This window comes from Boleophthalmus pectinirostris, unplaced genomic scaffold, assembly GCF_026225935.1.
Source record: "Boleophthalmus pectinirostris isolate CB_2022bp ecotype Guang Dong unplaced genomic scaffold, ASM2622593v1 HiC_scaffold_12, whole genome shotgun sequence".
NCBI lineage: Eukaryota > Metazoa > Chordata > Actinopteri > Gobiiformes > Gobiidae > Boleophthalmus > Boleophthalmus pectinirostris.
In genome coordinates, this window is record NW_026571018.1 from 19,600,174 (window position 1) to 19,613,029 (window position 12,856).

General features: G+C 37.7%; 4 protein-coding genes across 5 annotated transcripts; 1 reads left to right on the forward strand and 3 right to left on the reverse strand.

The window, feature by feature from the left end:
- Positions 1–293: 293 nt before the first annotated feature.
- On the reverse strand, positions 294–4,502 carry shpk (sedoheptulokinase). The gene is made up of 7 exons (XM_055148889.1): positions 4,060–4,502; positions 3,837–3,978; positions 3,416–3,590; positions 3,167–3,319; positions 2,160–2,335; positions 1,426–1,626; positions 294–691 (listed from the first exon to the last, which is right to left on the reverse strand). Exons 1-7 carry the CDS (start codon positions 4,195–4,197, stop codon positions 294–296), a joined length of 1,383 nt encoding a protein of 460 aa, XP_055004864.1. The 5' UTR covers positions 4,198–4,502.
- Positions 4,503–4,515: 13 nt separating this feature from the next.
- emc6 (ER membrane protein complex subunit 6) lies at positions 4,516–5,848 on the forward strand. Its single transcript, XM_055148892.1, has 2 exons — positions 4,516–4,689; positions 5,188–5,848. The coding sequence occupies exon 2, from the start codon at positions 5,219–5,221 to the stop codon at positions 5,549–5,551; it is 333 nt and encodes a 110-aa protein (XP_055004867.1). The 5' UTR covers positions 4,516–4,689; positions 5,188–5,218; the 3' UTR covers positions 5,552–5,848.
- Positions 5,577–11,173, reverse strand: p2rx5 (purinergic receptor P2X, ligand-gated ion channel, 5). 2 transcript variants are annotated; one of them, XM_020930162.2, is made up of 12 exons: positions 11,007–11,173; positions 10,290–10,440; positions 10,085–10,156; positions 9,931–10,006; positions 9,170–9,254; positions 8,714–8,794; positions 7,632–7,773; positions 7,429–7,562; positions 7,260–7,353; positions 7,113–7,178; positions 6,934–7,022; positions 5,577–6,850 (listed from the first exon to the last, which is right to left on the reverse strand). In XM_020930162.2, the coding sequence occupies exons 1-12, from the start codon at positions 11,135–11,137 to the stop codon at positions 6,565–6,567; spliced, it is 1,407 nt and encodes a 468-aa protein (XP_020785821.2). In that variant the 5' UTR covers positions 11,138–11,173; the 3' UTR covers positions 5,577–6,564. The 2 variants fall into 2 exon arrangements, with proteins under 2 accessions (XP_020785821.2, XP_055004863.1); XM_055148888.1 differs by having other exon boundaries at positions 10,975–11,125.
- Positions 11,174–11,850: 677 nt separating this feature from the next.
- Positions 11,851–12,856, reverse strand: LOC129407514 (polyubiquitin). The gene is made up of 2 exons (XM_055148891.1): positions 12,796–12,856; positions 11,851–12,438 (listed from the first exon to the last, which is right to left on the reverse strand). The coding sequence occupies exon 2, from the start codon at positions 12,428–12,430 to the stop codon at positions 11,963–11,965; it is 468 nt and encodes a 155-aa protein (XP_055004866.1). The 5' UTR covers positions 12,431–12,438; positions 12,796–12,856; the 3' UTR covers positions 11,851–11,962.

Consider the following 12,856-nt stretch of genomic DNA (forward strand, 5'->3'; position numbering starts at 1 on the left):
GTCTCTCTTGTTTGTATCCATGGAGACAGATAACTTTGATGCCATACTGTTTCATATTTTAGGCAAATAAATAAATAAAGCAGATATCAGCCCCACCACAAGAAAAGTTACACAGTGCACCTTTATTTCTTCCATAATTTCAAATTTTAATCTATGAGTATGCAAGTTCATTTTCATTCACATCTTGCTAAATCTTGGCATTTTAATTACCAACTTTTACTGTGAAATTTCATCTAGAATTTTAACAATACAAATTATACTAATACTGATTGATATTGTGTAATTTCAGCTTTTCAGAGTCTGTCACAGAGCACCATTGCCACGCCCACTGCAGAGTCAGCGTTCTGTCCGTACTCAATGGTCATCTGTGAAAAGGCCCTCTCCACTTCCTGTCTGAGCACCTGGTTACGGGCCAGAGCTGTGCCACTGCCCACTACTCTGGTGACCCCGGCTTGGTGCAGATAAGCAACTGGCATCATGGAGGTGAGATTACTGATGATGCCATGGCAGAGTGCCCGTGTCACATGACCCAGAGAAAGGTTGGAGGGAGAGATGTGGGTCACCTGTCCCAAGCACAGGGGGCTGTGTCGCTCTCCGAGGACTGTGGGAAGCACAGTCAAATCACTGGTGTCTTGAGTTAGTGCACAACCAATTAGCTTTTCATATAAGGAGGACTTGGGTATCTCAGCTCCTGTCAAAGATAAGATATGCAGCTGGTTTCTATTGGATTATTTAACCATTCATTATAAAATTATACCATAGTTAAAACATCGCCCAATATATTCAGAAACTTACACAAAAAACTCTTTAATGGTTAGTTTTTTATCTATAGCAAAGGACCAATTGTTGACAAAATCAATTCTACATTTTGTATGTTCCAAACAATTATACACCAGTGTTATAACTGTATCTGGGATATAATAAGTTACAATGTTGAACCAATGCACTTTATTTATTTATGTTTTAATTTAATGTAACCTTTATTTTAACAAGTAAACCCTTAACAGCAAATCCTTATTTACAAAGTTGGGTCTTTTTTTTTTTTTTTTTAATAGATTTGAGGTGTGGTGCAGCTCTAGTTTGACTCATAACAGAATAGTTACAAGTTAGTTACTTAAATAACTTAAAAATATATATATTATACACTTATAAAAGGGTTCACTGGGGTTATCCTGCTTTACGGTTATTGAGCCATTGTCAAAAACTGGTCTTCAATGTTCTTGTTTATTGTGGTATTTCCTTTAGCAGTATAGACGTTCAAAAAGACCTAATTAAGAAGAAGGCTAATTAAGGTCCATTCACCATTACATTACATACTTTTGAGCTTTTTATTGCTTTATTTTCTTTTTTACACAGTGTGAAATGAATTTTTTATGACCGTTGTTTTTTGGTTTTAACATCTCAAATCATCAGTATATATCTTACCTAGTTCACTCATCCACTTCATGAGCATGTCAACAAACAGGGCTACAATGTTCCCTCCATTGAGCGATGCAGCCACAGCCAGATACGATGAATCAAAATATGGGACATAGGAGATGGGTGAGCTTGATTGCGTGGAACTTGGAGGTGTAAAGCCAAGAGGCATAGCATAGGACAGTTGGGCTGATGTACTGATGTTAAGAACTGTAAATGTAAGATAAAATGTGTGAGAAGCAGTGGTGGAAGTACTTAAGTAAAAGTACAAATACTAGAGCAAAGAAATACTCAAGTAAAAGTATCACAAAAATTTAAGTAAAAGTATTCCAAGTACCTGCACTTAAAGCGAAAAATGTAAAAGTATTTCACACAGATTTTGAAATCTAGTAAAGCAGAAACAATTGAATAATTTTTTAACTGTTTTATTTATTTGTTGTTATATTTTTGTTTGCTAAAATTATGGATGTCTTAAAAATAAACCCTTAGCCTCTGCAGGTCAAGAATAATACAAACTTTACTTTTCAGTTCTATTTGTTACACCATGTTACACCAAAAGATTTTGTGGTTCTGTTTTAGTTCCAGTTAGTTTTTACTTTGCTGATGTAGTGTTTCCCATTAATACATTAGTAGCTCTAAGACGGTATTAGGAAACAAGAAGAGAGTGCAGTGCGTAGATAAGTAACGGCATAATGATGATTGACCATAATATGTTTGAGAACTTAATGTAGTCTCTCATTCACCTGCGTCTGTGCTTGTATTCATGCAGGAGTAGACCGAGCACTGAAAGTCCCCCAGAGCAGCTCCTACAGGGGTCCCAACACTAATGCCATGCCAGTCCATGCATGTATGTCCTGCCAATGCCCCAGAAGGTATACACTGAGGGAGAAGGTGTGTAGGGAAGCCAGCAGCCTCCAAACTACGACATGCACATGAAGGTTAGACAACATTCCATTCAAGAAGTATTAAAAACAGCAATCAGGCAATAATGTTAAACAACATTACAAACATGAAATTAATAATGATTTTGGTATTTTATATACAATTCTATAAATACTAAATAAGTACTGTATTTTATTTCTTATCTTTTGGATGTGCAGCTTTACATTTGGAGGAGTCTACTGCTACTAATGAGTATTCCCACATTAAAAGTCCCATATTGCACAATACCAACTCTTGTGAGCTTTAAGACATTTACCTACCTTTTGCCTTTAGTTCAGTAAAGATTGAAGGTGTATGGAGTTTAAAAACACAGTGGAGCACTGTATTACCACATGACATGACAAAGTGGTACAGGGTGTTTTCTATTTGAGAGAAGAACTCAGCCTAAATATGCAGGGTTTGTTTGTTTAACACAACTCCAGGTATGTTTGTGATGAGGTAACAGCATAATAACATGGCATAAAGCTCACAATAGTCAATGTTTACCTAATTTGGGACCTTTAATAGGGGAGTACTCATTGGTAGTAGTAGAAGTAGACTCCTCCTTATAACACAGATCTGAAAATACAGCAATATGGGCTCTTTAATATACACTAAATTCACATTTATTAGAGCTTATTGTGTGCTCAATTCCGGTTAATAAGATAAGGGGTTGGTAACTTTTTAAAACTGGTTTGTTACAGTGGTCAAAATGTCAGTATTAAGCCTTGGATCCATGTGGCTTTGACTAGGCACATGGTCATAATAATAAAACATTATCACCGTTAGTAATAAACGCGAATAGTTTTTCAACAAGCAGATCACATGCATTTCAAGGTTCCACTGGTTGGTTGAGGTGTTGAAGTAACCCCAGCTGCCTGCATTTTGAGGCGTCATCACACATCTTTCTAAACCACACAACATGGACACTACGTAGTCCTGGATGGTCCCTGCGGACGTAAACTCCTCTAGAAACTTGGGTCTAAAAAAATAATAGAATAATAAGTAATGCAAACACATAATAATGATAAATTTATTAATTTAATTTGTTATCTGGAGATGAGCTGAGTCAACTGACCTATGTCTGAGGAGCCAGAAAATAGTGACACACCCAAAGCCAGTGGCCAAAGTAAGATGTGAATTTGGCTTTGGAAGAGTGGAAATAAAATCATTGTCACTGCGTCTGTCCTGCCAGGTGATCAGCTGACTCGTGTCTTTGGCAATGAAGCAGTTTCTTCTGGACCAGTCACAACCTACAAGATGAAAATTTAGAGGACGTACAATAGAGCTTATAAACCAGTAGAGGGCAGTATTCGATTTCTAACGACCCACTGAACAGCAATATATATTAATTACGATAATAAAATACTGCCCAGTTGATGACCTTGAATTTCTTCGACTCTCAATACGTTTAATAGGAATTAAGGAGTTAAACAAAACAAAAAAGGCACACAAACTATCATTTGCCTAAATAAACAAATTAACGCAGCTCCACTTACCACTTCGAGCTTTCCAAAACAAAACCCCATGCATCTGCCCTGAGAGCCCAATGCGTGTGACATTTTTTAACTTGTCAGCGGGCAGTTTTTGGATGCACTGATTCAGGGTGTCTATTATTCGACCAGTATCCTGCTCGTTTGCCTGTACAGAGATTAACAGCATAATTATTACTCACATTTGTACATAAAGTGAAGTAAGCAACGGTGTGTGACGTGAGCTCACCTTGATACCACTGCTGTCTACTATATCAGATGAGGTTTGCATGGAATAACTCGCCACCACATCTCTGGTGCCAGATTCTAATAAAACTACCTTAATAGAGGTGGTCCCCAAGTCTATACCAAGAATATACGTAGACATAACGGCCAATGAAACTGCAAAATGCCTGTTGACAACGACTGCTGTGCACCATCATAAAAATGAACAAAGTCGACGATGCACTCAATTGCTATAGGAAATCATTTACATTGCTGCGTTGACTCTTAATAATATTTCACGTTCAGATTTGTAAGGCGTACAGTTGATTCATGGCAGAGTGGCTCTTCGACTACGATATCCCCTGCTTCTAATATTAAATCATATCAGCAATCACGTAGTAGATTGTGAATAAACTTGTTTTTTACTACGCTCTTTGGTGCTTGAACACACCATGGCTCTCTGAATGTTCCCATGATGCTCTGCGAACGGGAATGGCCGACTTCTAGAGGAGTGTCACCAAATGTATGAATGATCGACGCTAAACGATACAATTAAACCTGCAGCGCTCTTTCTTTTATTTTTCATAGATTTTTTTTTCTTAACAATGATTTTTTAGATTTGATAAAGTGACAAGCATTTTTGCAGTAATATTCCGTAAGTATCTTTAGTATGCTCTCCGACAAGTTAACACGCTAGCACCGAATGTTGCAATGCTAATACAGCAGTCTATAAATACACTATACTTTTATTTGCCTTTGACTGCTTTCGCAGATGTTTGCTTACTTGTCTTATGTACTTACTTATTAACTGCCCTCTTCTTTGATTTCAGTTTAATTGTATTTATTACAATCAAACGTTTATATATTGCATATATCTGCGGTCTGATGTGGTTGACCAAACCTTTGCCTCATACCATTCGGTATCACATTAAGATTTGTTAACAACCATTGTTATGAGTATTTCTGTGTTTGCACCTGACCCAGTATGGTTAAACATTTGCTTTTTAAAACTGCTATAAACGCTAAAGTCTAAAACATATTTTTTGCTGAACAGTGCTCTAACATACCATAGGCTATGTGGTTCCCCACGTACACTCAAGAAAAGCTAAATGTATATTGAATTCAGTTGAGTGGTTTTGTTTCCTTATTTCAGGACATCTACTGATTCTCTGACAAGACCCAAGATGGCAGGAGTGGTAGCTAAGCGAGAGGGGCCACAGTTCATCAGTGAAGTTTCAGTGAGGGGCAATGCCGCAGTTCTGGACTACTGCCGCACCTCTGTGTCTGCCCTGTCTGGAGCCACAGCGGGCATCTTGGGCTTAACAGGACTCTATGGATTCATCTTCTATTTCTTGGCTTCATTTCTCCTCTCTCTGCTACTCATTCTCAAGGCTGGACGGAGATGGAACAAATGCTTCAAGTCACGGCGGTTGCTCTTCACTGGGGGCCTTGTTGGAGGGCTCTTTACCTACATCCTGTTTTGGACTTTCCTTTATGGAATGGTGCATGTATATTAGAGTAGCTTACGCAAATGTAACCTCATAAATTTACACAATGCTGTCTTCTGTTCTTGTTAGTAAATAACCCAGTAGTTAAATTAGATTTACAATTTGGACTGAACATATGCTCTGTTATACCTGTCAATGTATGGACAATGAAGTTGTCAAATGTATGTCCTTATATAAATTTAGTGACATTATATCTGGAGAATAATACTGTAAAAACCACATAACATTTGTAGTAACAGATTACTTCTCTTTGAAGCATAGTTTACAAATATTATGATTATTTAAATAAATTAAAAATTAAACAACTACATTTGTCCATTAGGCTCCTCTGTCACATTTGTTTTTTCAACATTATAGACATTGCAAGCTCACAGTGGTATATTATATTTTTTTGATTTAACGTGCTCAGAAACAATTTCAAGTAGATTTGTATATACCCATTGCTACGTTTGACTTATTGATTTACATTTTTTGTGATTTCTTTGGTCACTCTCTGCATTCATGCATTCTCAAAAACTCTGAAGATCCTACCTCTGGCTTGGAAAAAGACGCTTGAATAAAAATTGGGTAATTTACCTATCACTAAATTGCCTGTAAGGAACAACAATCTCCTGAAATGAACTATTTTATCACAACAATTAGGGTTCTACATATCTTTCAGATGAAACATTAGATATGATCTAATTGTTATCTGTAAATGTATGTTAATTTTGTCTTTTGCACATATCTTTTCTCAGCACATCTTGTGGCCAGTCTAATTTTAGGAAGCCAGGTGATTACCTTGTATCAGAGTTTGTAAATATGAATGCAGCATCACAATGCTGACATTTGGCTCTGAAGATAAAGAGCTGATTTGTCATTAATGCCACTAACAGCCAAAGCTGTTCTGTACAACAGGGTTCATCCCTACAGCAGTACAGCTCCCCATGTGCCAATCAGAGTACTGACATGGCATTAGTGATGCTGCCTATAAGTTTGGCTATGACACCATTGGTAAGTCACTAAACCAGTGCTTTAAACAGTCAAAAGCGTGGAGAGAAGCTGACATGATGCTTCTGGTCTGGTCCTGGTGACAGTAGAGCAGAGTATCTCTGTCCAGTGTTGCGAGGAATAGTGGGTCCTCGCCTCTCCACGGACGAGCTCTGGCTCTCTGGTGCCACCGCTCCAGTCTCATCTTCTTGTGTGATTGAATTGGATGTTTCTTTCTCCACTGAAGACTTTTTAGATCTTCGCTCACGGTGTGAGTGTGACTTTGAATCTTTTCCATCCTTGCTGTCCTTCCCATCTTTCGGTTTCTGACGTTCTTTCCTTTAACAAAGTAGAAATAATAATGACTAACACAATGGTAACATTTGGCAAAAAATGTATATATATATTTGATATATTCCTACTTAAAATTGATAATTTCAAACTTCCTTTCTCTGTAAAAAGAGCTGGTGTTCATCATATAGAGTAGTATCATGTCACAAGCAAAGGCCCCCTGAAACAAACAAACATACCATTCCGTGGCTATTCTTTCAAATAATAAACTCAGTGATATTAACCGGAACAATTCAGAGAATTTACTCACAGCGCCTACAAGAGCAACACCTGAGCCAATAGCAATTATTGTGGGGACAATGCTAAACTTTCCTGCCTTGAAAAATATAAAACAGCATCGAAAATATCAATGAACTAAAAACAGTCCATGAGATGTTCAAGGAAATGTGCTACTCACTTGGCCATTGACCATAATATCAAAGCGAATCCCATACACTTTGTACAAAGTGCGATACAATTCACCATTTGGATCTTTGAAATACTTGGCATATCTGCAGAGACATAGTATCTACTTTACAGTCTAATACAACAGGCCATTAAAGATTACATTTCTTGTCGTGTCAGACCTGAAGTTGTATCCTGATGTGACTGAATTGTTGATATTCATGTCGAGGCGGGTGAAGCTGTACTGTGGGTTACACAGTGAATAGTCCTTATCCAGGTCACACTTCCACTCAATCAGAATCCCCACAGAGCCACCCTGACAGAGCAACCACATGTGTTACTAAAACAACTTATTTTATTAGTAAGTAAATGTTTAGATATTTACTTTTACAGCCATTTCCTGGAAGTCATTGCCTGTCCAACTGACCAGATTTCCCAAACGAAAGATGGGACAATATGGATGAGACTCACTGTCATAGGTGCAGTTTTTCAGGTAACTGGCTGCTGCAGTTTCCAGCACATTTGATCTAAAGAATTTGAAACTTCATTAACCATTGTCTCATACAACACTGTTAGCATAACATTCAACACAAGGCTATACTCACTAAACCATACAACTATTTATCAAACACAAATATATTTTTGATTAAACCATAACTCAAAAACTAACTCCCAACATTGTATTTAATGTCAGAATGAGGTCAGCCTGTTATAGTAGTTACAGTGTCTCTAAAAATAATATAGCCATATTCAAACAAGTTCATATTAACAAAGTCCATTTTGTTAACAAATGCAAACTTTAACTCAGATGGCGGAAGCGGTTATTGCCCCGCAACATGGCAACTGTGCCTTGGTGAAATTCACTTGGTGCCTTGGTGAAATTACACTGGCCAAATTACAATGACTTAACCTCATTTATTTATTGTTGTTGTACCTACAGTTTCATGATTTAACCAGGAGACTTATGCAGTACGAATTGCATGCTATGTAAATCAGCCTGTGCTCTGCAGCCTTGCTTTGCATCAAACTCTGGCCTGATTGTTAGCTGGTGTGAGAGTATTTTGTTCCCATGTAAACTGACCCTTGCTTTGCTATTACACATTACATATTAATCTCCATTAGGCACCACGTTACACTGATTAGGAAGAAACACATGACACAAAGCTGTGTAATTCCAATAAGATCCTGACTGATAAATTTGTTTATCTTGTGACAGCAAAGTGCTTTCTGGACAGAGTATACTGCAATTCCCATCTGATCTGACACCTGTCCAGGGCAAGGCTCTCAGTCAAGGACGTCTCAGATGACAATTTCACTGTCTCACCATTGCAATGCATAGGTTGGTAAATATAGCCTGCTTAGCACCCTTACAGCTATTTACAGCAGCCGTCAAAGCATATATTCCCTGGTTCACTCTGCAATCTTGGCCCCTTGAAACCACTAGTGCTCAGCAGCAAAACCACTTACTTAGAGAAATCAAACTTTGGAAACCGGATGAAATTTTTGATGTAGACGGTAAAGTTTTCGGCTGCACTCAGTAATGGCTCTCTGAAAAATAAGGGGCACACAATGGAACACACAGCTGTGATTATTAAACAAACACAAAGTGGTAGATTGCACTTAGCTTGTACCTAGCTTATATACTGTATATTGTTGATTTATTATGATTTATTTGACTTGTACAAGTAAATATCTGTATACTGTACCATCTTTAGCTATTTTTGCAACTTGAATTATTTGGAATTACCATTACCATTAGTATTACTATTTATTTACTGCTCTATGTAATTATTTATATTATTATGTATATTATGTTGTAATGTGTGAGCTTAGCCACTGTGACCAAACTAAGAGCAGCTGTCAGGCACAGTGCATAGTAAAAGTGGAGGCACAGAATGAGAAGGATGATGACAGAGCACTCACTGGGGTCTGGGGCTGTATTCAACAGGACACCATGCGTGGACTTCACATGTCCCAGTGCTGTTTATACACACACCTGTTTTGATACCTACAAAAACAGAATTACAATCAAATCTACTGTCATATCTATAAGGCTGTGCATTTTCTGACATATGGCAAATCAGGTTTTAGGTTTTGTAATTACCAATATGCATGCAGGAACACTCTTTTGGCAATGTTTTTATGCCCTTTTCTACAAATACAGGAAAAACATTTTCTGGAGCAGCATGTGATTGCATGATTCCATGGAAATAGATAGATAAAGCATACTTTGGAACTTTTCCCATTAATACAGGTATGTTATATTATAGCAAAAGGAACTCAAATTTTCATGGAGATAAGCAGGGGGAGGCCCTCCTCCAAGGCCAGGAGTCAGGTTTGTGGAGATGCAAGTCAACTCACAGTAAAGTCACATGTTTTTCACAGTTCTCAGAGCAATAAAAACATCAAAAACATACATTTATTTACGTGTGTTTTTGGTTTTAAAAAAGTACACAGTGGATATTTTACCTCCAGCCCAAAATAAATTACTAGTAAACATTAACTACTATAGTTACTTTGAACTTTGTCTTACTCTTAAGCTCATCAATTCCAACTAGGGATGGATGATCAAGATGATTTGCTGCAGGTCAGAAAATTCCATGTACCATGTACCATGAATATAATGAGTTGCATGTACTAATATCATAAATGCTATAATATAATCTATAATGTTGTGTTCTTACCATTCCCTGCTATGACAGTTTCTCCCTCCACACAATCATCATCACTCGAACACCTTCCATCTGGCACCTTGTCACTCTGAGTTAAACAGAGCAGACAACTGCATTTGAATATGTTATAATAAAAATATCAATACACAATGTTCTTTGAGCTCACCTCGGGACAGAAGCCCAGCCTTTGATTAGGAGTCTCTATATAATTTGTTACTACAAAGAACACTTGCTCACCCTGTAAATTAGAATTAGAGCAGACAATAAGATTGGACGGTAAAAGGTTAAATTAATTAGGCAGTTAAGATGTCTGACATGATTATAGGTGATTAAGACAATAGAATAGAAAAATATATATAAAGAGTGATTACATTTGGAGGTATTACATAGTCTTCAGCCCCCCATAGATGAAGTCCCTTGTCTGAGTCATTGGTCAAGGCTACACCCTTTAGTTTTGTGAGGACAGAGGTCTGGATGGCTTCTTCCTTTTCCTGGTAACCTTTCTTTGCCACAAACACCCACCTGTTCAAATCACACAGCAGCATATCTTAACCTATTTAACAAGTCATTCTTCACTAACAGCGTAGCAATGCTCATCACGTTGTTTTATATTACACCTCTGGATATTAAACATTCATTCATTAAGTAGGGGCAGAAGCGTGGGCTCATATAGATTGACAACAACATGTGTATGAGCTCCAAATTCCAGAAGGCTAAATATGTTTTATAGACAGCATCAATAACAGAAAAGACGTTTTAACGAACATAAAGTCTATTCCAAAGTCAATACATGTTATAGAGTCACCATAGACTGTATATAAAGTGACAGTCACCTACTCAGGTTTCATTTGACTAGTGACATCACAGAGTAAGGGGTTGGACAATGCTACAATATTCACTCTAAAATAAATGCATTCACCGTAACTTTTCCAATACTCTACTAACTATCCTGACAGCACTTTGGCACCGGCACATGAACAGCTGAAAACAAAGACACACACACACACACACGTTTCAACTATTTTTAACTGTGTGAATCACTTTGTGAAACCTTACTTTAGCCACATGCAAGGACATGCCTCTCTCACCCGATTATATATCCCAGTACGGCCAGCTGATATAGGCGGAATAAAATGCCAATCTTCCTGTTTTCTGCAATGACATATTTCTCAGTCTTGTAGTTGAGAAGAGAAAGGAAAAAGCCTCCACGAGCTGCCATTCTTGTAGCGAGTGAGGCAGCAGCAGCGACGGTCGCCTGTCAGCTGATAAAAGTACTGTGCGCACTTGTCATGCACCAGGTTGACCAGTGAAGTCACAGGGGGGCAGAGCGACACCCTCTGCGCTTGGACTATGTTGAGCTCATGACTTGATTGGTCTTTTGTGATGTTTTATTTCAACTACTCACCTGGCGAGCAGTTTTATGGACCCACAACGTGTGGGGAGGCTGCACATTGTTTCCACCAGGCCTATGGGTCAAATGTTAAAAAAATGAAAATGGCACTCGATGCCTTATTGATAAATGCTGCATTGTTAATTCATTGTTACTGAAGCAATGTTCTTTGTAAAGTTCTTTGTTTTGTATATAACCACTAGGTCTACAGAATTTAACTAATAAAAATAAACTTCAGATTCAGAATCTAGTGACACAAAAACACAACTGAATGAAACGTGCCCTCTAAATCCTCTGTTTATAATAAAAACAATTCTTACCCTGTAGAAAACATACCTGTGTACCTGTGTTTATCCCAAAACAAACCTCACCCCACAAAAAAACAAAACATATATATATATATATATATATATATATATATAGTTTTTGGGATATTATCGCACTTACACCAGTCTGACATCATGAACTGAACCTCTAGTGACATCTAGTGTGGTACTTCTTAATAACAACGTATTTTATTTGTAGGCCAATACAAATCTTACTACAAAAGACAAGAATCTTTATTTCTGTTGAACAGTTATAATACAACAACATCAACATAAATTTTAGATACAAATATGTTTTTATTAAATGCTATTAAATAAACACGATTAATCACATTTCCTGGCCACCCCTGAGACGAAGAACAAGATGAAGGGTGGATTCTTTCTGGATGTTGTAGTCAGACAGAGTACGGCCGTCTTCGAGCTGCTTTCCAGCAAAGATCAGCCTCTGCTGATCTGGGGGAATGCCTTCCTTGTCCTGGATCTTGGCCTTCACGTTCTCAATGGTGTCACTGGGCTCCACCTCCAGAGTGATGGTCTTCCCAGTGAGGGTTTTCACAAAGATCTGCATACCACCTCTGAGGCGCAGGACTAAGTGAAGAGTGGATTCTTTCTGGATGTTGTAGTCGGAGAGGGTACGCCCATCCTCAAGCTGCTTGCCAGCAAAAATAAGCCTTTGTTGATCTGGGGGAATGCCTTCCTTGTCCTGAATCTTAGCTTTCACGTTTTCAATGGTGTCACTGGGCTCAACCTCAAGGGTAATAGTTTTGCCGGTGAGGGTCTTGACAAAGATTTGCATGATGGCACCTTAAAAAATTTAAATTAATTTAAATTAAAAAATCATAAAAAATGTAGACCTATTTCCATCATCCCCCACTTAATTTTAATATTTAACGTTATAGCCTATAGAGCTGATTTTATTATTTTTTTTCAAATAGCATAATGCAGCCGCCTTTTTGAGCATCTGCATTTTAATCAGAATGTTTTGTTCTGTACGTTCAAGCTAGCAGCAGCTAGCCACTCCTGTACCCCCGAATTGTGCTTTAAATTCACAAATAGAGGTTTGTGGGTCATTTGAATAATGCTATTTTAATTTATAATCATCGCTTCTAATTAATTATCAACAAGTAATAACTATAACATTCAGCAGGGTTATATACTTACAGTTGTTTTAACGCTCCCTGGATGTCTTTGGTTTCCTCCTCTTCCTCTGGTGCGTTGCTAT

Excerpts from the sequence above, each read along its gene's own strand:
- emc6 (XM_055148892.1), top strand. The coding sequence starts at position 5,219 with ATGGCAGGAGTGGTAGCTAAGCGAGAGGGGCCACAGTTCATCAGTGAA.
- p2rx5 (XM_020930162.2), bottom strand. The coding sequence starts at position 11,137 with ATGGCAGCTCGTGGAGGCTTTTTCCTTTCTCTTCTCAACTACAAGACT. Across the intron at positions 10,441-11,006 it reads GTACTGGGATATATAATCGG|GTGGGTGTTTGTGGCAAAGA; the intron begins GTGAGAGAGGCA and ends TGATTTGAACAG. Across the intron at positions 9,255-9,930 it reads AACTGTCATAGCAGGGAATG|GTATCAAAACAGGTGTGTGT; the intron begins GTAAGAACACAA and ends CTGTTTTTGTAG.
- shpk (XM_055148889.1), bottom strand. The coding sequence starts at position 4,197 with ATGTCTACGTATATTCTTGGTATAGACTTGGGGACCACCTCTATTAAG. Across the intron at positions 3,591-3,836 it reads GTTTTGGAAAGCTCGAAGTG|GTTGTGACTGGTCCAGAAGA; the intron begins GTAAGTGGAGCT and ends TTCATCTTGTAG. Across the intron at positions 3,320-3,415 it reads TTCTGGCTCCTCAGACATAG|ACCCAAGTTTCTAGAGGAGT; the intron begins GTCAGTTGACTC and ends TTATTTTTTTAG.
- LOC129407514 (XM_055148891.1), bottom strand. The coding sequence starts at position 12,430 with ATGCAAATCTTTGTCAAGACCCTCACCGGCAAAACTATTACCCTTGAG.